This window comes from Piliocolobus tephrosceles, chromosome 5, assembly GCF_002776525.5.
Source record: "Piliocolobus tephrosceles isolate RC106 chromosome 5, ASM277652v3, whole genome shotgun sequence".
NCBI lineage: Eukaryota > Metazoa > Chordata > Mammalia > Primates > Cercopithecidae > Piliocolobus > Piliocolobus tephrosceles.
Genome location: NC_045438.1, coordinates 129,034,901 through 129,058,121, shown reverse-complemented (window position 1 = coordinate 129,058,121; position 23,221 = coordinate 129,034,901). Strand labels below are relative to the sequence as shown.

The 23,221-nt window shown below is 38.2% G+C and overlaps 1 protein-coding gene across 1 annotated transcript in view; it reads right to left on the bottom strand.

Annotated features, from left to right (window-relative positions):
* Nucleotides 1-4,876: 4,876 nt before the first annotated feature.
* The window catches only part of LOC113219517 (kinesin-like protein KIF6), a 37,463-nt gene continuing 19,118 nt past the window's right edge, over nt 4,877-23,221 (bottom strand). The window contains exon 4 of the mRNA XM_023212722.1: nt 4,877-6,753. Within this exon, the coding sequence (XP_023068490.1) occupies nt 6,642-6,753 (112 nt within the window). The 3' untranslated portion in view covers nt 4,877-6,641. The remainder of the gene's footprint in view (nt 6,754-23,221) is intronic.

Below are 23,221 nucleotides of genomic sequence, written 5' to 3'. Positions count from 1 at the left end.
AGTAAATGAAGGTCATTGTTTTATTTTAAGAGAGCAGATACTAGAATGTACTGATGAGAATGATCTCATAGAGTTGGAAAACTCAGCGATGCTGTGAAAAGAAGAAAACTGCAAGTGCAGTATATTTGAGATGGCAAGACAACAAGGCCTCTGGAAGCACATGGAGGACTGGCCTTTGGCAAGAACATTAGAGCCCTGACTACAGTAACAGGAGGGAAGCCAAGGAATTAGGTGAAGATGCAGGCTGGCAGATATGATGTGGGAGAATGAGGGTGTACTTGATTGGTTGGGCCTATTTACTCAGCGAAGTATGAGGAAGCTGAAAGTGAGAGCAAGGGAAGGGAATGTAGGAAGTTTGAGAAGAATCAAATTGGGAAACAGTCATTTCTGAGAGTGAGAAGGTGAACATACCAGAGAAGTATATTAGGACTGTCAGGCTGCACTGAGTGTCCATTTGAAATATTCAGGCATGAGTCTGTAGTGAGTTCAATCATCTCAGTTAATATTTTACTCCAGCAGTATTCAGCAGCCCAGCCATAGAGATAGAGTAGGTGGATGATCGAGTTTAACCAGAGGAGAAATTTTGCTGAGTATATGACAGGAAAAGAAAGGGAAGGCTTAAATGGTGCTTCTTGACAATGGGTCCAACCCCACATGGGGCACAGTAGTTGCCAACAGACAGAACTGATGGTTGAATGTCATAGCTCCTCCAACTTTCTAACTCTTCAGAAAAACTACACCTATTTTCTCCTCTGTTTGGACAATCTCTTTATTTACTTTTCCTTTGCAGCAAATTAAACTCACAGATACTAAAGTTTTTAATGAATACAATGTGAAAATCTGCTGTATAAATCTACTTTTGTTTTAATTGATGTTTAATGACTTTTTTGAAACTTTATTCTTTCATAATGAGGGCTGGATTTTAATCCATCTCTGTACGTAAATATATCTTCTTATTTGGATGGCAGATGAAAGAGCCTTTTGATGAAAATAAACAAAATAGCTCAACATGACATCTTCTTCTTAAGTCTTTGCCAGGACAATTGAATAAATTGTATTTTATAAGGTGTTTAGCTTAATAAATCTGTCTGGATTTCAAATGTACATAAAATGCTAACTTTTTTAAACAAAAGGCACTACCACATTGATCTTTTTTCAGCAATTTGTCTTGAAAAATAGATGCAACCAGAATCGCCCCTTTTATTTTAACAAACCTTTGAAAATACACTTAAAATATACTTTCTCTATGCAAAAACATTTGATGGAAAAGATGCTAATTATACCAATCACATGGCAAAATGGAAACTTTTTAATAAGCAGCTTTCTCTTTAGTCTTAAAGCTACAGCTTATTTCAGAATAAGTCTTAAATACAACACCAAGGTAAGTACTTTGAGAAAATATCAATGATTGCTTATGTTCACAGATTTGATTTTCTGGCCAAATTCCCTAGTTTGGCAGTTTTAGAGTTTTAGCCCATGGTAATATCAAATGGGATTCCAGGTAAGCACAGTGAACTGCAAAGAAAGCCTGGCTTTCTCTCATAACCTAACCCCCCCACGTTAGAAAAAATGACTGCGAACAAATTTGTCAAAACCAGGACCTTCACTATAGAATAACCACCCAAGACCCAAAGCATAAACAACCACTCATTCAATTGTACTCTTTTTAACAATAAGAACACCTGAATCATTAATGCATTTTTTTTCTTCTTTGAGCTCCTAGAAACCAATTGCATTTTTAAAGTTAGCGTATACCTGAGACCAGTATAATTATAGGCTACCGTTCTATGACATTTTAATGATTCAAAGATCCCAAAATAAAGAACAGGGCTGGTTTTTTATTTTCAGTATTTTAGCATGAAGAAATGAAGCTACACTTTAGGAGCCTGCTGTGTTGGAAGAAATTTCAACTGCCAAATAAGTCACCTAGAAGCAGTATTCTGCAGCAACCCAGGATACCTAGAGTCCAGAATCAACACACTGCAGCTGCATTCAATAGCAGCACCACAACACAAGCCCAAGAGGATGGAAAATGTGACTGGTTACACCACAGATGAATATGGAAGACAATGAACAATGAATAATGAGTGGTGAAAGTAGGGGGCAGGGCAGAAGAAGACATGTCCCCCCAACACAAAGCAGACAACAAAATGATGACTATGGCAGTTCTGGGAACGAATGGACAGGACCAAAATTATGTAGAAACTAGGTCATTCTGAGAAATGAATACTAACGCCCAACATCAGGCTCTTAAGAAAAGAAAGAAGCTAAATTTGAGTCTTTGAGAGTTCATATTTTAAAGAGAATACTTAGTTGTTGGCAAAGAATTATTCTCTAAAAGGGCTGAAAGTAATAAGCAAAATTTGAACTTCTTATTCCTTAACATCAAAGAATATCATTCTTTCATTCTTTCCTGGGTAAAAGGGAAAAAAAAAATCAGCATCTTTTGAAGTATGCAGATGAAAGGACTAGGTGGGGAAGAATGATAATTTGGGTGATCAACCTTATCTGTCATCAACATGATTAATTTTCATATATTTTGTTAGTGTAAATGTTCCTAAAGCAACAATGTAGTAACTGTATTATACATATTATCATACTTAGGTTAAAATCATGTAGACTGCAGCCAGACTTTCTGGGTTCAGATCCTGGCTTTATCACATGTTAGCCATGTGACCTTTGCCATTGAGGGTAACTGTGCTGCACTTTCCTTTTCCATAGAAGGAGGGTACTTTTCTAGTCTACAGGATTATTTAATTACTCCACGTAAAGCACTATATCAACAAGGACCCCAATAGGAAATAGATGGCATACTCCATTCTTAGAGGGTCTTGTGACAAAGACGTGTGTGTGTATACAGGGGAACCACAAAGAATAGTGCTGAAACCTGTGGCTAGCAGTAGTAGATTTGTTAATCCCCATAGGCCTGAAAGGTTACTGGAATCCAAAAGGAGTGAGAAAGTTCTACAGAATAGGTGGTCTTGAGAAGGAACTGATCTTCAGTCTGGAGAAACTGCCAATCCAGGGTGACCTTGCAGGGGAGAATGCAAGGGGAAAACATATTTTGAGTTCACTGTCCTCCCCTCTGATCTCCTGCTGGGGTTTTCCATTGGCTGACCCCACTGGGAGGCCAGAGGGCAGGAAGCAGGTTACTGAGCCCACACAGGTCAGTCTACCAGGACAGACAGCAGATGGAGAAGGTAAGACAGGAGATCTCTTCATGGCAGGGCAAATGAAGAGATCCCACTCAAGCACTTCACTGTACTGGGAACCACCTGATGGCTAAACATCTTACATTTGCCAAATATGTATCACTGTAATGAATGTAATTACATCATATTAATCAATACCAGTTGTGAGGATAAATGCACCGAGATAGAGGTTCACATGAATATAACCCTGTTTTCATTTTGATAGAGATCAACCAGGAACTCGTTGTTTATTCAATATACTATGGCCCAGGAGAAAAGAATGAGGAAAGAAGTACTACAGGAACGAGTACTATCCTTTCTCAGATTTCCCAGAAGCTGCCACAGTATTTTGTAACCAAGCCAAACCCATAAACAGAAGTGTGGTAAGGTACACCTCTGAGACATATTCCCCAGAGCCTTGGGCTTGTGCAATAAAAACAAATGGAGAGTCATGAGGGGGAAGTGGAGAACTGTATACAATCTGGCTTTTTATTTATTGTGAATAAAGATGATCTAAGTCTGAAGGATGTTCACTGTAGAAAATGCTTAGAAATAGCAACCTGCAATCCACTTTCTTAGCTCAACACTTAGAAATATAATGTAAATCCAGCCTGGGTAGCATAGTGAGACTCCATCTCTGTGAAAAATAAAAAATTAGCCCAGTGTGCACCACCACATCTGGATAATTTTTTATTTGTAGTCCCGGTTGCTCGGGAAGCTGAAGTGGGAGGATCACTTGAGCCCGGGAGTTCGAGGCTGCAGTGAACTATGATTACATCACTGCACTCCAGCCTGGTGACAGTGTGAGATGCTGTCTCTAAAAAAAAGAAAAGACAAGGAAAGAAAAGAAAAGAAGAGAAAAGAAATATAGCAAATATGAAAATCTATTAGTTGATTTGAGATTTGGTTTAAAAATGCAAAATGCAGCTGGGTATGGTGGCTCATGCCTGAAATCCCAGCACTTTGGAAGGCCAAATTGCTTGAACCCAGGAGTTTCAGGCAAGCCTGGGCAACATAGCGAAACTCCGTCTCTACAACAAATACGAAAATTAGCTGAGTGTGATGGTGCGCACCTGTGGCCCCATCTTCTTAGAAGGCTGATGTGGGAGGATCGCCTGAGCCTGGAGAGGCTGAGGCTGCAATGAGCCTTGGTCACACTACTGCACTCCAGCCTGGGAAATAGAGTAAGAACCTTTCTCAAAAAATAGTAGTAATAATAATAATAAATAAAAATGCAAAATGCAAGAATTAACAAACATCAGGTCAGTCATGAATTCTGCTGTCATATAATTTATTTTGCTTTTTGTTTTTCTTTTTTTTTGGAGGAACAGGTTCTCACCTTGTCACTCAGGCTAGTGCAGTGGCATAAACACGGCTCACAGCATCACTGCAGCCTTGACCTCTTGGACTCAAGGGATCCTCCCCACTCAGCCTCCCAAGTAACTGGACCCACAGGCACACACCTCCATGCTCAGCTAATTTTTTAAATTTTTGTAGAGACTGTGTCTTGCTACGTTGCCCATGCTGGTCTTGAACTCCTGGGCTCAGGCAGTCTTTCCACCTCAGCCTCCAAAAGCGCTGGGATTAAAAACTTCAGGTGTGAACCATCACACCCAGTCAGTATAGGTTAACAATAATGTACATTTCAGTATACATTTAGTTATGAAGCCAAACATAATAGAAGGTGCCATTTTAAATTTTATTTAAAAATCACATTTTAAATTACCTAATTAATTCAAAACATAAGAAAGTGTGTGTCATTTGTTAAATAGGAAAAAGTCAAAGCATTTCTTGCTATTTATATAATGTGAATATTATTAAATTGTATTAGGATAAACTATAGAATGTAACATTTACTAATACAGCGATATAAACTAAAATAATACTTCCTTTTATCTGTATGCCAAATGATTGCTAATTTAAAAGTTCCCGAAGGGAGTTTTCAATAATATATTACAGTGAAAGAGTGAGAGCATCTGAAAGGGTGATAAGCACTGATGCAAAGTAATGATGTCAATGGCACCAGGGAAATAGGAAGAGGACAATTTGGAAAGTTCCTGCATGTGAGGCCTCGAATAAGGAATTTGTACTTCATTCTGCGGACAATAGTAAGTCACTGAAGAACGGAATGAGTAGAATTGGTACAATATTTCTGAATGATTAACCAGTCAGTGCAAGATGGCCTGGACAGGGAGCGTCTAGAGCAGGAGGCTGGGTGGGCAAGCAGGTGGGCAGAAACCTGAATGAGGGCAGTGCAGGGAACAGACAAGCAGGGACAGACAGTAGGGAGAAGGGGAAGGGGAGGTAAAGACAAAGAGGGAAGGAGGGAACGATTCCCCATGGAAGAAAAATGAACAGGACTTGTTATTGGCTAGGACAAGAGTAAAGGAGGACTCAAAGTAACCTAGGAGTGTCAAGCATAATAAACACTGCTGTGCCACCAACAGGAGAGAGCTCAAGAAGAGAGGCCGATGGGGGACTGCAGCGAAGCTGAGAAACCAGCAAGGGGAGAACAGAACAGGATTCAGATGGAAATGGCTGCAGGCAGAGGAAAATGAAGTCACAGAAGAGGGTCCTCTGCGTAGTTCAGTCCACTGATGGAGATGCGAACTTCAGCAAAGGAAATTTACAGACAAGGTCGCAGGGATAAGGGTTTTACATAGGGTTGTCCAATAAAATACAGTTCAATTTGAATTTCAGAGAAACAATGAATAATTTTATGGGTATGACCCATGCCACATTTGGGACATATCTATACTAAAAATGTGCTCACCATTTGTCTGAAATTCACATTTAACTGGGTGTCCTATATTTTTCATTTCCTACATCTGGCAACCCTGGTTGGAACTGAATTAGGAGATAAACTTCTGAAAGAAGCAAACTTAGCTAGAAACAAAGCTCCAAGTAGTAAGGATAGTAAAGAGAAATATTTCTGAGAGAAGAAGAAAGGAAGAGAGGCTAAGAAAAAAGAGAGATGCATTTGAGGGAGCAGAAAGGGGAAAGCTCCCTTATGGTAACCTTTCTCAAAAAAAGTCAGTGTCGAAAGTGCTCAGCGTGGAGTTAAAGTAAGAGCCTAAAGGCAAGTGAATATATAAAAACTTCTGCTCACTTTTGTAAGTTATACTTCTTAGGGGAAGGCTAAAGAACTTGAAGTTCCTTTCAACCCTAGGTTTCTGTGACTCAAGCTTTTCATGTATAAAAGTTTCAATGTTTTGGCTACATAATTTTTATATTATTAGAATTTCTATGTATGAAAACAGAACTGTGTGATTTAATGTAGCCATATAAATGACAATCTTATAAAGATTGCTTGGTGGTGATTCCATTAATAAAAAGCAAAATGGCTAAGTTTTTATGAGAAAAAAATGTTTACGTAAGTAAAATGCATCATTAAGAGAAAAGCTATTGTTAGAAGAAAATATTAGCATCAAATGGAACACTGAAAATCTGTCAGTTTAAAACATGCCACTTTGGGGGAAAAATACTATATAACTGCACTGGTGCCTCATCTTGAAGACCTTGGGAACTGTAGACTTGCTGGGTTGATCCAGTTTCTGTAGGACTGAGATAGAAAATACAATATGAATTCTCACTTCTTACAGTCACCATGTAACACCGTGGCCAATTTAACAGAATACAGGATACATTTCTATTAAAAAACAAAAACAAACCAAAAGGAACAAACCAAGACTTACATGTGTTAATTAACAATACAAGGGAAAACATTTGGAAGCTACTACTCCAGATAAAAACAGAGATATCCTCACTTGAGCCTGGGAGGTGGAGGTTGCAGTGAGCCAAGATCTCACCACTGCACTCCAGCCTGGCAACAGAGTGCGGCTCCGTCTCAAAACAAAAACAGAAACATAGATTCTTCAGCATTCAGGACATAACTCTTCCGTGTGTAGAGAAAAAATGTAAATCACTGTCCTCAGAACATCTCAACCTGGTCAATAAGGAACTTGCAGACAAACCTGTCTCCCCTGCCCTGATTCTTCTCACTTCTATCTTCCAATACTTTGGTAGAGCAAAAAAACCAACAAAAGTTCAAACTTAAAACTAAAGAAAATCAGCTTTTCTGTGCTCACTTTTAAACAATCACCTAACTTTCCCCAAAGTAAATATTGTCATTCTTTTCATAACATGATGGTCACATGGAGACACTGTGCAGTCTGGTTTTGTTTGAGGTCATTATAGTAGATATTCAGAATCATGCACAGGAAGAATTACATTGTGGAAGCTTTGCACTCACTTGTTGCTGGTACTTCTAATCTCAGGTTGATAACATCAGGTAAGTTGCCAAGTACTTTCTCAATAAGCTAAAACTGTGATAGAATGATGGTTATATCATTGAGATATTTCTGAACCTCCATTCGTTACTTATCTTGTCAAGTAATTTCTAAGGAGAAACATTTTTATCATACCTATACTTTAATAAATTTACTCATGGCTAATTAATATACAACCCTATTGTACTCTTACTGGTCCTTAAATGATTTGCAATACATGAGATGAAACAGAAGAGTTATCCTCCGTATTTTTTTTCATTAGAGAAGAGTATACTATACTTAATATATAAAGCTTCACTTTTAAAAGTCATATAACAATGCACCTGATAGTTAGGATGGAAATGAAGTAGCCTCTCAGCATCAAAAATATAACTATCATAAACAACTCTCATCTATCAATTCCCTCAGGGAAGAACGGATTCACTTAGGTAGTAATGAAAGGGTATATGAGTCAGTAGTGGTCACACATGGAATTGGCATATAGCTGTGCTGCCCAGATCAATGTATGCATATGCTCCTGGGAAGCTGGTACTATGAGAATATCCTCCAGGAGCCACTTATTTTTAGCTCATCTGACTGAGGCCTTAAACAAGGAAAGGAAGAGTGCTGTTAAGGGCCCCATAGTAGCACAAATCCAGAGACATTAAGACTTTCCCAACTCAAGTCACAAGGTCTTCCAGCTCAATAACTAATGCTTGATGCATATCTTAGGAGATAAAGTATGAGGGAGAGATGCCTGGCTGCCTCCCAATAGTTATTCTCTCATTCTCTAGTAACCAAACCCCAGATTTTAATTGGGTAAACTGTCACTCAACTAACAGAATTACATTTCCCTGACTCACTTACAGCTTGGTAATAGCCATGTGACTAAGTTATGGCTAATGAGCTCTATGTGATGTGTGTAACTGTCAATAATTATCTTTAAAAGGGTCCTCAGGCACTACTATGAACATCTCTATGCACATAAACTAGAAAATCTAGAGAAAACAGATAAATCCTAGAAACACACAATCTCCCAAGACTGAAACAGGAAGAAACAGAAATCCTGAAAAGACCAATAATGAGTTCCAAAATGGAATCAGTAATAAAAAAAAATTACCAACCAAAAAGAGTCCTGATCCAGAAGGATTTATAGCAGAATTCTACCAGATGTACAAAGAAGAGTTGGTACCATTTCTACTAAAACTATTCCAAAAAATTGAGGACGAAGGACTCCTTCCTAACTCATTCTATGAAACCAGCATCATCCTGATACCAAAATCTGGCAAAGACACAACAAAAAAGAAAACTATCAGCCAATATCCCTGAAGAACATAGATGCAAAAATCCTCAAGAAAATACCAGCAAACCAAATCCAGCAGTACATCAAAAAGTTAATTCACCATGATCAGTTGGATCTTATTCCTGGGATGCAAAGATGATTCAACATACACAAATCAATAAATGTGATCCACAAAGTAGAATTAAAAACAAAAACCATATGATCATCTCAATAGATATGGAAAAAGCATTCAATAAAATCCAACATCCCTTTGTGGTAAAAACCCCTCAACAAATGAGGCATCAACAAAATACCTCGAAATAATAAAAGCCATCTATGACAAACACACAGCCAACATCATACTGAATGGGCAAAAGCTGGAAGCATTCCCCTTAAGAACTGCAACAAGGCAAGGATGTCCACTCTCACCATTCCTACTCAACATAGGACTGGAAGTCCTACCCAGAACAGTCACGCAAGAGAAAGAAATAAAAGGCGTCCAAATATAAAAAGAAGAAGTTAAATGATTTCTTCACTGATGATATGTTTCTATACCTAGAAAACCTTAAGGATTTGCGGAAAGTCTCCTAGACCTGATAAATGACTTCAGCAAAGTCTCAGGATACATAAATCAATATACAAAAATCACTATCATTTCTATACACCAATAACATTCAAGCTGAAAATGAAATCAAGAATGCAATCCCATTTATAATAGCCACACACACCAAAAAAATACCTAGCACTAGATTTAGTTAAGGAGGTGAAGATCTCTACAAGAAGAATGACAAGACACTGCTAAAAGAAATCATAGGTGACACAAACAAATGGAAAAGTATTCTATGTTCATGGATTAGAAGAATCAATATTACTAAAATGTCCATACTACCCAAAGCAACTGAATAATTCAACACTTTTCCTATCAAATTACCAACATCTTTTTTCACAGAATTAGAACAAAACTATCCTAAAATTCATATGGAACCAAAAAAAAAGCTCAAAGAGTCAAAACAATCCTAAGCAAAAAGAATAAAGCCAGAGGTATCACATGACCCAACTTCGAACTATACTACAAGGCTACATTAATCAAAAAAGCATAGTACTGGTACAAAAACAGACACATAGGCCAATGCAACATAACAGAGACCCCTGAAATAAAGCTGCACACCTACAACCAACTGATTTTTGGCAAAGTTAACAAAAATAAACAATGGGGAAAGGATATCCTGTTGAATAAATGGTGCTAGGAAAACTGGCTAACCATATGAAAAAGAATGAAACTGGACCCCTACCTCTCACCATATACAAAAATTAACTCATTAGACTAAAAACTTAAATGAAAGGCCTCAAACGATAAAATTTCTAAAAGAAAACCTAGGAATACCCTTCTAGACATTGGCTTAGGCAAGGAATTTATAACTTCAGTTCTCAAGAGCAAATGCAACAAAAACAAAAATTGACAATTGAACTAAAGAGCTTCTGCATAGCAAAAGAAACTATCAACAGGGAAAACAGACAACCTACAGAGTGGAAGAAAATATTTGTAAACTATGCATCTGACAAAGGACTAATATCCAGAATCTATACGGATCTTAAACAAATCAGTAGGAAAAACACAAACAACTGCATTGAAAAGTGGACAAAGAACAAACACTTCTCAAGAGAGGATATACAAATGGTCAACAAACATAAAAAATGCTCAACATTACTAATCATCGGAGTGATGCAAACCAAAACTACAATAGGATACCATCTCACACCAGTCAGAATTGCTATTATTAAAAAGTTAGAAAATAACAAATGTTGTCAAGGTTGCAGAGAAAAGGGAATCCTTCTACACTGTTCATGGGAATGCAAATTAGTTCAGCCCTTGTGGAAAGCAATTTAGAGATTTCTCAAAGAACTAAAAATAGAATGACCTTTAGACCCAGAAAACCCAATACTGGGTATATACTCAAAACAAATCATTCTACCAAAAAGACACCCACAGTCGTATGCTCATCACAACACTATTCACAATAGCAAAGACATGAAATCAACACAGGTGCCCATCAACGGTGGACTGGATAAAGAAAATGTGGTATATATACACCATGGAATACCACACAGTCATAAAAAAGAATGAAATCATGTCCTTTGCAGCAGCATTATCCTAAGTGAGTTAACACAGAAACAGAAAATCAAATGCCACATGTTCTCACGTATAAGTGGGAGCTAGGCATTGGGTACACAAAGACACAAAGATGGGAACAATAAACACTGGGGATTCCAAAAAGGAGGAGGGGAGGGGAGGATAGAGGAAGGGGGACAAGAGTTGAAAATGTGTCTGTTGGGTACTATGTTCACTACTTGGGCAATGGGATTATAGAAGCCCAAACCTCAGACCCACGTAATATATCCATGTTATACACTTGCACATGTAACCCTGAAATCTAAAATTTAAAAATAATAGTACTAAACATTCTCTTTAAAAATGAGGGGCTCCAAACTTCTTCTACTTTTTCCTTCCTGTTGCCTAGAAGGTGCATAATTGAGCTGGAGTTCAAGCGGCCATCCTGTACCACAAGGTGATGTGATTGATAACGATGGTGCAACAGCAAGGCAGAAGGAGCTTGAGTCCTTAGTGACCAGGAAGCTGCCAATACAGCCTTGGACTGCCTACCCACAGGTTTCTGGTATGTGAAATAGTAAGTGCTTATGACTTTAGTCACTATTGTCTTAAGTTTTTCTTCACAGATGAATCTATACCTCACGGATTCAACTAGAATATGTGTGTGTGTGTGTGTGTGTGTGTGTATGTATACAGTATATAATATATAAATATGTATATTATAAAAGAGCTAATATGTAGTAGGTTCCTACTACATGTCAGGCTGTAAATACTTTGAGATATTGTGTATGTGTGTGTATCTCCAGTATTTACACTGGACACACACACACACATGTCAAGGTATTCACAGCCTGAAACATAGTAGGAACTTAGTGCATGTAGCTCTTTTCTAAATCTAGTAGAACTACAATCAACCCAAAATGTATAGACATCTGTAAACCTCCTATTGTTAGACAGACGGCAGAATTAGAAAAAAAAAACAATTGTTAGATGTCACAGGTACAGCCAAATGAGAACAAGCTCTGGTTTTTTTCATTTTCTATAGTCATCTCTAAAAGTCCTCAACCTTGAAATATCTTCTAGGTATCTTCTAATTGATTTGGGCTTGTTTACTTTTCCTATTAACCCAAAGTGGAAGTTTATCTGCCCAGTTTGTTTTCTTCTCTCTCTTCTCTGGCATCACCAGCTTCTGTCCTTTGGCGAAACCTCTCCCTATTTCCAAGTGGTGCGGCTGGCAATCAGGTTGAGGAAGCCAAGGTAATCAGAGTGCTCCATGCCTCTAGTGACAGTGATTGGTCTGGGGATGGTGATGTGGCTCCAGAATCCTCATGTGGACATTCTACTGAAGCTAGTAGAAAGGACAATGTCCTGTCTTGAGGGTCTTGGTTCATAAGCCTATCAGGTTGGTGCTGTCAGCCACACGGTGGAAACTGAGATTGAGGTCAACACATTTCTAGACTTCCTAGTTACGTAAGCCAATAAATTCCTTTTTGCAGGGGGTTTCCATCTCTTGTCATTGAAAAAGATCTGAAGCCTAATATTAGACTGACCATTTTTCTTTTTCTTTTCATTTTTTTTTTTTTTTTTTTTTTTTGAGACAGAGTCTTGCTCTGTTGCCCAGGCTGGAGTGCAGTGGCAAGATCTCCACTTACTGCGACCTCTGTCTCCCAAGTTCAAGTGATTCTCCTGCCTCAGCTTCCCGAGTAGCTGGGATCACAGGCATGCACCACCACACTCATCTAATCTTTTTTTGTATTTTTAGTAGAGACGGGGTTTCTTTGTGTTGGCCAGGCTGGTCTCGAACTCCTAATCTCAGGTGATCCACCCACCTGGACCCCCCAAAGTGCTGGGATTACAGGCATGAGCCACCACGCCCAGCCTAGACTGATCATTTTTCTATGTGACCTAAGAAGTTCATTGACATATTAGGGATAAAACAGATTTGGAAACTACAGGATCAACAACTTTTCAGTATCTATCTTAATATCTCCTTAGCACCTTACATTTTTTACTCATATAATATTACTCATATAATTATTGATATCACATGGAAACTGGGAAATCTTTGCAGCATGACTTCATCTAATATAGATATGAGATTATTGCCATGATTTTCATCCTTCTAATTATTTTTCAAGAAGCTAATTCAGTTTTTACATATCAATATTTGGAAAATAACTTTGACTTGCTACTTAAATGTTACATTATTCTTGTGATTTCCTTGGAAATCCAGATTTTCATGTACCGATAGAAAAACTTCCCCTACCAGATACATAAAGATAGCATAGCAGCTTTCAGCACAATTTCTCCCATTAAAGAAGCAATTCCATTTTTTAAAGTATCATACAAAAGAAGTTTGTTATTTTATTTAAAAAGGATACTTCCTAGTTGTAACATTAATCTTGATTTTTGTCTCAGTAAGAAGAAAATGTGCTGTTCTTATGATAAAATAAACAAAACTTAAATCATAAGAAAAAGAAATATTGATTGCCAAAGATTCTAGTGCTTGAGAGTGAATACAAGTTAGTAAATACACATTTAAATCTCGACAGAGCCATAGATGAAGAATATTTTATTTATGAATAAGAATAATTCCTGACACAATTGGTTAGGCACCCAAACTCAAAGTGAAAATGCAGACACTCCCAAGTGAAAATATACTGTACTTCTATTGTCATTTAGATTAAGGCAAAATAGGGTTTCCTAAGAAGTAAATATTCTTAACAAGCAAATAAAGAATTCAGCCATTGGGGTTTTCTTATTTTACAACTGTTTTAGCTTTTATAACAAAGTTTTTAGCACTCTGAAAGCTCCTTATGGCTCTAAATATGCTACAATTACATGAACAACACTATTTAATTAGCACACATTCAGTGCATGGCTCTATAACAGGAATTTTCATTAATTAAAATCAATGGAAATACAAAAAGAGTAGCTGTAAACAATTTGAGGAATCAAGAATCTAATTTGCCTATTGCACAAGGAAAAACACCTTGCAGTTATGTGAATAATTTTGCCTTGCATAGCAGCTGCATGTCTAACTGATAGTTTCAGGCTTCATTCCACACATATTTACTGGGTATTTACTATGGACTGGCACTGTTATATGTGATTGGGAATCATTAGTGGAGAAAACAAAAAGATCCCGGTACCTGTGAAGCTGACATTCTAGCAGAGGAGACAGGTAATGTACAGTAGACGTAGTACATAAGTAAATTATATATTAGAAGATGACAAGTGCTATGAAAAAAACAAATGTGGCATCAGGTAGGGGAGTGAGGAATGCCATGGTGGTTGGAGCAGGGATGGGCTGCGGTTTTTAGTAGCCTGGTCAGAGTGGGCCTCACTAAGAAGCTATCATTTGAACAAAGACTTTAAAGAGGTGACAGTGTGAGCTATGTGGGTATGTGGGGAAAGAGCATTCCAGGCAGAGAAAACAGCCAGGGCAAAAGCCTTCAGGCTAGAGGTTTCCGGAATGTTAAAAGCTGAAGCAGAGTAAGTAAAAGGGAGAATATTAGAAAAACAAAACAAAACTATAAGGTAAGGCCCCCCTTTGTTCACAAGGGGGAAGTGGATCATGGAAGCAGGCGTTTTTGGCAGGGCTGGCTAAACTATTGCGGAGCCCAGTGCACAGTGAAAATGCAGGGCCCGTTGTTGAAAGAGTAGAGGAAAAGTGCCGTTAAAGGTACACAAAATATAAAACTTTTTCCCTTAAAAACATTTTAGTATTTGTAATACAGGGATAACTTATAATTAGAGGAATAGTAATAAATGAGTAAGGGATAAATTTCCAAATTGCAAAAATATACTATGTTGATGTTATAATTTTGTACAATATAAAAATAATAATACCTTATTAATATATCTTGATCACACATATGTCCTCGCTTACTTTTCTACATATTCATTTATTTGATCATTGAAGTTTATATTTTTAGCAACTTCATTTTCAATGGATATAACTGAAAGCAAAGTCAATTATTTTTGATACATGCAAGTTCACAAATCATTTTTTCTGATTTTCATTTTTATTTTTTAGCTTTTTAATTTTTGTGGGTCCATAGTAGGTATAAATATTTAAGGCGATACATATGGCTATACAGGGATGCAATGCATAATGATCGCATCACGGAGAATGTGTGTCCATCCCCTCAAGCATTTATCCTTTGTATTACAAATAATCCAATTACATTCATTTAATTATTTTAAAATGTGTACTTAAGTTATTATTGACTATAGTCACCCTGTTGTGCTATTAAATAGGTCTTATTCATTCTTTCTATAATTTTTGCTAATTTTTAATTTGGAGAAAGATCTTTCAGTTGATGCAATTATCACTAGAGCTAAGAGTATTTTATAAACTGTGACAACATTAAGGTAAATTTCTGTAAATTATTTCAAAATGTAAGTTTTAGTATGGTTAAGCTGATGATTCTTGCAAACTAATTTTTCTAAAAAGATTGAACCCTACACGCAAATCAGTTTCATGGAAGTTTGAATTTTATTTTAAATGTAAATATATACAATGTATTTTAATGTTTCCTGTGATATTTCCTGTCACTTGTGGAGGTTGAACAAGAAACTGAAAGAAGCTTCACGGTAAGTTCATAATTCAAAACACCTGCTTATGCATTCGCTCACTGTATCTATTATTACAAGAAAAATATTAACTTCAAAACTGTCTTCCTTATTAACAATTGGTTCATCTGAAGTTTCACATGCAAATGGTATCCTTTCCTGTTGACTGTCATAATTTTTTTTTTTTTTTTTTTTTTTTGAGATGGAGTCTTGCTCTGTCACCCAGGCTGGAGTGCAGTGGCACAATCTCAGTTCACTGCAACCTCTGCCTCCTGGTTCAAGCCATTCTCATGCCTCAGCCTCCAGAGTAGCTGGAACTACAGGCACGTGCCACCACGCCTGGCTAACTTTTGTATTTTTTACCAGAGACAGGGCCAAGCTGGTCTTGAACTCCTGACCTCAGGTGATCTGCCAAATTCAGCCTCCCAAAGTGCTGGGATTAGAGGTGTGAGCCACCGTACCCAGCCTTTACATTTAATTTTCATTTCTAAGTCTGTAGATATTTGCTTTACAAAGTTGCAGCAGTTTTCAAGACTGATAATTCTAAATTCTGAAGAATTCTAACAACCTCTTGATAGGTTTTATTGCGATGTTAACATGCACACTTGAATTTTGTAATAATTTACTGATCAAGTTTGCTGCCTGAGCTCCAAAAGTTTCTGTTCAGACACTCAGGACAAAGAGATTAGCTCTGGTACCCATGGGACAGCCACCTCCTAGGCAAGTCCTGGTCCAGCCCCCATGGGCAGCCCTGCTCTGGCATGGCCACAATGCCGCTTCTGCTCATGCTGCCACAGCTGCTACCGCCAATCTGGGTCCAGGTTCCAGAATGGCCTCCCGCTGGAGTCCCCACGGTATCCTAGACTGCTCTGAGGTGTGTACAGTGGGCCAAATGCTATTGCGTGGATGCTGCTCTGTGCCTGAGCCTGCCTGTGCACAAACTGCTGCTGGATCATCACCACTTGTGTGTGCTGCTGCTCCACAGATCTCGCCTGTTCAGGTTTATGCTTTGTTGTCTCACGGAACTTCACTTACAAAACACACGTTCAAAGATAAAATTGTTAAGAATTTCAAGACAGTAACCACTGAGGACTAAAACAAATGGACTGCACAGGGCCCAGGCCTAGGAAGCCAGAGTTCCTTCTAGGCCACCATAAGGAACTGGCTTTTTCCTGAGTGAAATGTGGAGCCACTGAAGGGTTCTGAGCAGAGAAGTAACATCATATGCTTCACCTGCAGTCACTAGTGAAGAATACTGGCTTTGCATTTCACACTAGAGAGTAGGCTCAATAAACTCCTCTGATTCAATCATTAAACTTCATTCACACAACTAGTATTTTGCTTTTGGACATTCAATATGAACTCAAAAGGAATTTCTCAATCTTTACTCAGGTCAATAAATTTGGTATACACAAAATAGATCAAGTCTACTTATAAAATGTGGTCCTGAGTTAATTAGATGCATCTGATATAACGAACAAACTCCAACAAGAAGGAAGGTAATTGGAAGAATATGAGGACATGTGGAAACGGGAATTTCCTCCAGGCCTCCAGATCTCTTAGGACCCTTCTCCTTGTTTACCTTTTTCTAGTATAGCCTCTGCTGACTCATAACTGTCATCTCCTTGTCCAGAGCGATCCTTCCAGACTCTCATTCTCTCTATCTAAATGCCTTTCAGCTTCTGTTCCTGGCCATAGCCCGATTTGTCCAGATTTTCCCAGTTCACACCGCCAAGAGTGAGGGTCTGATGGCCCCAGCTCATTTCTATTTGGGCAATGCTTCTAGTCCCCAGATTGACATCCTATACCATAAGCAGGCAGCCTTCGCATTGCTGCCCTTGACTCAGATTCCTTCAGCCATGACTGCAGAGGACAGTGTCACAAATCACAACATAGTTCCACTGGAAACTCGGTGGAACATTTTTCCGTATCAGAAGCTGTGAGGACTGTAAGTATGGCAATGACATATTAGATGCTTGCCCAATATGTCTCTCACACAACTTAATATCTTTCATTTCAGTGTACTGCTGTGCCTGAAATTGGACTAATTTTGGTAAACAAAAATCTTTTTCACCAGGCTGGTCTTGAACTCCTAGGCTCAAGCGATCCTCCCACCTCAGCCTCCCAAAGTGGTGGAATTGTAGGCATGAGCCACCAAGGCAGCCAGGATCTTTCTGTTAATAACACAAATTCCGTTAAGAAAGTTAGACTTATTTGCAGTACTTGATATATAGCTGACACTCAGTAAATATTAGCAGAATGAATGTCGAATGAAGTTTCATATATCTAATTTAATTATTTTCCTCTGAGAACAGCTACACTGAATGAAGAAATTTTATGAACAAAAGGAAGAAATGTCATTTAGTGCATGCAAAAATTTGACATAGCATGGGAGTGGGATGCAGAAGGTAAAGTGCTCGGACATCTGGAGCATAGGAGAAACAACTCACGAGGTGAACAATAAAAGGGAAAGTTGCCTTTCATTTCCCAACTTCACCCTACCCCTATTTCCACCCCCTGGACACCAAGACAAAATCCACTCCCCCACCACCAGGACACAACAATCATCTCAATTTTACCTATTTGCCATGGCCACAAGGAAAGAGTTAACACTGTTGACTGCTGATGAAAGGTAAAATGGGATGAAGACTGAACAAAGCCCACTGATTCAGTGACATGAACATCCTATTAGTGAATTTAGCAAGGATGATTTCAATGAAATGGAATGAAACACATAAATGCTGGGTGTGATAAAACAATTTAAGAAACAAAAGACTATGAAAGGAAGATCTATTGTAGTTTCAGCTCCACAACCTAATTACTGGGTAACCCCACAGAAACCAATTAAATGCTCAGAGCCCTGTTTTTCATCTAAAATGGGAATAATAACACTTATCAACCCATAGGGTCATTATAAAAATTAGATGAGATAATATATCTCATCTAATGTGATTCTTACATTGGCAAAGCTTTATATAAAATAGTATGTATTCTTAGTGTTATCAATTAATAAGTACATTTGTTTCTATTATTTAGCAAGAATTACACTAAAATTTCTGACCAGAAACACATGACCTAGTACAAAAGTAAGGCTCAAATTCACTGACAATGATAGAAACTCTGCTAAAAGTGCTCTGCTCCAAGTAAAGGAACTTTTAAATGAAGATATTTAGATCTGCAAGTGATAAAGCATGAGATAAATTTACTGCTGTATTTTCTCCAGCCATTCAAACAACATATTTTCAGTATGATTTTGCTTTTGCCAGTCAATTATAAAGTCAAATAACTACAGTAAAAATCTTGCCAATTGTAATCAATCACTGCACATCCGTATAGGAAGGATTTTCCAGAACACCTTGCCTTCTATTTGTGTTCTTTATATATCTTTCTTTTGGAGGCTATCAAGGTGAGAAATAATAACTAGAAATATCTTTGGATTATTGGTAAATGTATCCTCAAGTCCTGAATTAAAGATCTGATCTAAAATTACAAACTTTTTGGTGCCTTGGGAGAAACCAAATCTAAAAAGAGTTAAGGGGGAAAAAATCATACAGAAAAACATTCATAGCTTGGTAAAATTCTGAATTGGGATGAAAATCCTTTCTATAAAAATGTTGGTGGGGAGCCAAAAATGGATGATAGCTAATACTCATTGAGCATGTACTATGTACTTACTGAGCAATCACATATACTGGGGCATGTGATTTTCATGTACAGCTCATTGGATTATCAAGGCAAATGAGGTAGATATTACAGTATCATTTTCCCCATTTAAAGATAAAAAGCTGGTTCAGGCCAGGCACAGTGGCTCACACCTGTAATCCCAGCACTTTGGGAGGCTAAGGCAGGTGGATCACCTGGGGTCAGGAGTTTGAGACTAGCCTGGCCAACATGGTAAAACCCCGTCTCTACTAAACATACAAAATTAGCAGGGTGGGGTGGTGCATGCCTGTAATCCCAGCTACTTGGGAGACTGAGGCAGAAGAACTGCTTGAACCTGGGTGGTAGAGGTTGCAGTGAGCCAAGATCATGCCACCGCACTCCAGCCTGGGTGACAGAGTGCAACTCTACCTTAAAAAAAAAAAAAAAAAAAAAAAAAAAAAAAAAGCTTGCCCAAGGACACACAGCTAATAAGTATTAAAGTTGGGATCTGGTTTGTCAAAATCCAGAGAATGTATACCACCCAAAGTAAACCCTGAAATAAACTATGGATGTTAATTGATAAAAAATTAAAAAATTAAAAAAAAAATAAAGTTGGGATCTGAACTGTGCTTATATGGCTCCAAAGTCCATACTCTTAGTCAGTGTGTTATATAGTCTCCCCCAATTATATCTTTAGAGAAAATTCAGCTTTCTGAAAATAATCTGTTAAGTACCTAACTTAGTCTAAATAGTTTCAGATTTCTCTTGTAATATTCCTGTGAATGTTAACTATAGTGCATTAAATCAAGAGTGGGGTCCCTTCTGAGCATGGGGCCCTGTGTTATGACATAGGTCTCATGTATACGAAGGCTGGTTCTGCCTTTAGGATACGGTGCTTTAATTTATTTTAGAAATAAGTGGGAGGTAAATTATAAATAAACAAATACAAATTTCAGAATTGTAAAGTCGTTTAGAGCACATCTCAGATCTCTGAGAAAGATACTAACAACAAATACCACCGGTATCATCTGTCACTATCTGCATCACCCTGCAACCTAGCTTTATGCCTAGGTGAGTGAATCTCAAACTTTAGTGTGCATCAGAATCACCTGAAGGGCTTTTTAGACTACAGATAGTTCTGATTCAATAGGTATGGGTGAGGCCTGAGAATGTGCGTGTCTAACAAGTGCTCAGGTAATGTTGATGCTGCTGGGTTATGGACCACACTTTGAGAACCACTGGCCTAGACAAAAGAGCAGGTGTCTACATAGCATGATTTTAGTCATTGAAAAGGCCTCTGTCCAAAAACTACTTCAGGAAGGAAACAGAAATAAAACTCGCTTTATAAGAAATAAAGCCCATCACTGTGCATTTAAGCAATAAAAGGAAGGCTGACAGGTGCTAAAGGATCATCCTCTATCTGCTAATTCTCTTCCTCAACAAATACTCGGAGCATTTAATAGACACCTAACACTATTCTAGGAGCCGGAGACACAACAGTGAACAAAGGTAAAGAGAAGTCCTTGCCTCCATGAAGTTTAATTCACGCACAGGTGAGGCTCAAAGTGCCATGATGTGAACGCCCCAGAAGCAGCCCTCAACCAATGATGGGCAGGGGTGGTCAAGTACCCCGGCTTCTTTGCCCCTTGGGTGGGACAACTCTGAGACATATTCCTAATAGTTCCCAGTGGGTACCAGTGGAAATAAGTCCCAGGTGCTTACAGTGGTAACCTGCTCTTTAAAAGACCCTAGCTTCCTTTCCTTCGCTTTCTCACTTCCCTACTGCCCTGCAGGTGCTTCCTGAACTCACCTCCCAAATACATTACTTTCCCTGGAATCCTAGCCTCAGGATCTGCCTCTGGGGGCACCAGCTTAAGAGATGTCTCTTCATGCTGAAGAATCACACTGCTCGTGTCAGTGCATCTCCGATCCACTGGTTGGTCTCTTTTATTATCTTAGGAAACCCCCAACTAACTTTTTAATCCAAGTAATGCTTTTTATTTTACCGCTGACCCAGTAATTTTCACCCCTCACATGTACAATACTCTGTCAAGGAATCCTACTTCTTACAATTAAATAGCTTCATGCAACTCTTATGCTTTTTTTATTGTTTAGGTATTTTATCAAAAATTATGAATAACATAGTTATTATTGCAAACATGATAGTATCATGCAATTTCTTGATCAATTATTCTTAAGAAGAGAGACCCAGATTTAGGCTCACTTTTTACCTACAGTAATAAAATCTGTGTTTGAAATGTACATCTTTAATACATTCCATACTTGTTACATCAACGGCTGTTTTCTTCACATTTGCCAGCTGTAGGTAGAATGGCAATGTTATCCCCTTCCTTGGTAAGTCCTTGATGGAGCTTGTCAAGGTCATCATCTTGTATAATTACATGGCTTTAAGCTGATGTTAGTGTTCCTGTTTTTAATCATAAGACCATGTTCTCAGCTGAAAATATAATTTTAAAATTGTTACACTTAAAAGTTTAAATTTAAGTATAATCGTAAAGTCACAAAAGCCAGAAATGTAATGTTATCAGGAAATTCAGCATAGCAGCAAGTAAAGCCAAGTACAGGTTCCTGTTTATAAACAACGCATCTGGCAAAGTGCAATTGTGGCCAGAAGTTGAACAGATCTGGGGAACAGGCAATGAGTTTTTGTACAATTTAGTGGCGAACAATATTTCCTGTAAACTTAGAAAAAAACAAAATGTCACTGGTGTTTTTGTGACTTTCAGATGGGATTAGTTTTATTGAATCCCATGGGGGAGAAGTTCCAGTGTAATAACTGAGATTGCCTAATTTACAGAATAGAAGAATATCACAGAACAAATGTCACTAAAATTTTTATAACTGAGGATTTTCTTAATGTTTTATTTTGAAATATGATAAATTTACAGGAAGTCATAAAGAGAGTATACAATGGTTCTCTGTACCCCATTTGCCCCAGTGGTTACGTATTCCGTAACTGTAGTACCTTTTCAAAACCAGGAAATTGACATTCGTACAATGTATGTGTATAGTTCTATGCCATTTTCTCACATGTATAGAATTAAGCAATCACCCACTGCCATCAAAATACAGAACTATTACATCACTATAGAGATCTACTGGTGTTAACATTTTACCAGTTTGAGTGAAGTATAGAAACCTTACTTCCCTTAGGGCCCTCTTCTCTTTAAAACCCATAGGGGTGGAGTCATGGGTTTTTCCATGGTATCTGGATGGAGTGAGGCAACTAGTATCTACAAGTTTTTTGTCTTGCTAGGCTGCCAGTCCCCTGGCCCTCTTGCTAGAGACAGTAGACTCTTCTTGAGGATTTTGTCTGAGCCCACTGGTGTTTCTGGGTGTCTGGTTTCTCCAGCATCCAATCTGGGCAGGGTGGTTAAGTGTCCCTGCTTTTTACGAGGGGAAAAGACCAAGGGGATTCACCATTCTGTCACTTCTCAGGTCCTGAGGTCTCTAGCTAGGCTATCTTCTCTTCAACTTTCAGAGTCATGTTTCTTTGTATATGATATCCAGAGTATTCAGCTGTACTTAGTAAGGGGAATAGAGAGAAGTGTGTCTACTGTATCTTGGTCTGGAACCAGAGGTCACTAGGCATGTTTTTTTAAGTGGCAAAGAAATTAAAGATCTCTAATTTTTTCATCCCTTACATTGAATAGGGCACTGACGCTTGTAAAGTACATTGTTTCTTTTCATCCTTAAAACAACCTTGTAAACTTGCTGTTATTAGCATCCCCTTTCTCAGAAGAGATAACTGATTCAGAAGTGATATGTCTGATCCAAAGTCACATAGGGAGTTAGTCACAGGCTAGGGCCAGAATTGGATTATTTGACTTCATGCCAAATATTTTGAGCCACAAAAGGTAAAACCATGAGTACACAGAAGTGAATAACTAAGATTATTTTTAATCCTCTTTTATGAGCCGCCTTCTCCCTATTCTGGCCTCCTTGTCTTGAAAGAGCAGGATCTCTTCTCTGGTTGGATTAGCAGAACTGGGTGAGCTAGGCAACCCACAGCATTATCAGTAAAGCCTGTTTCCTAAAGAGCAACAGGTAAGAGTCCTGCTGGGCAATGACCCCGGTGCGACTGAGAGTGTGGTACTGCCCCCTGCCATGAGAAAATCCCCTGCATCAA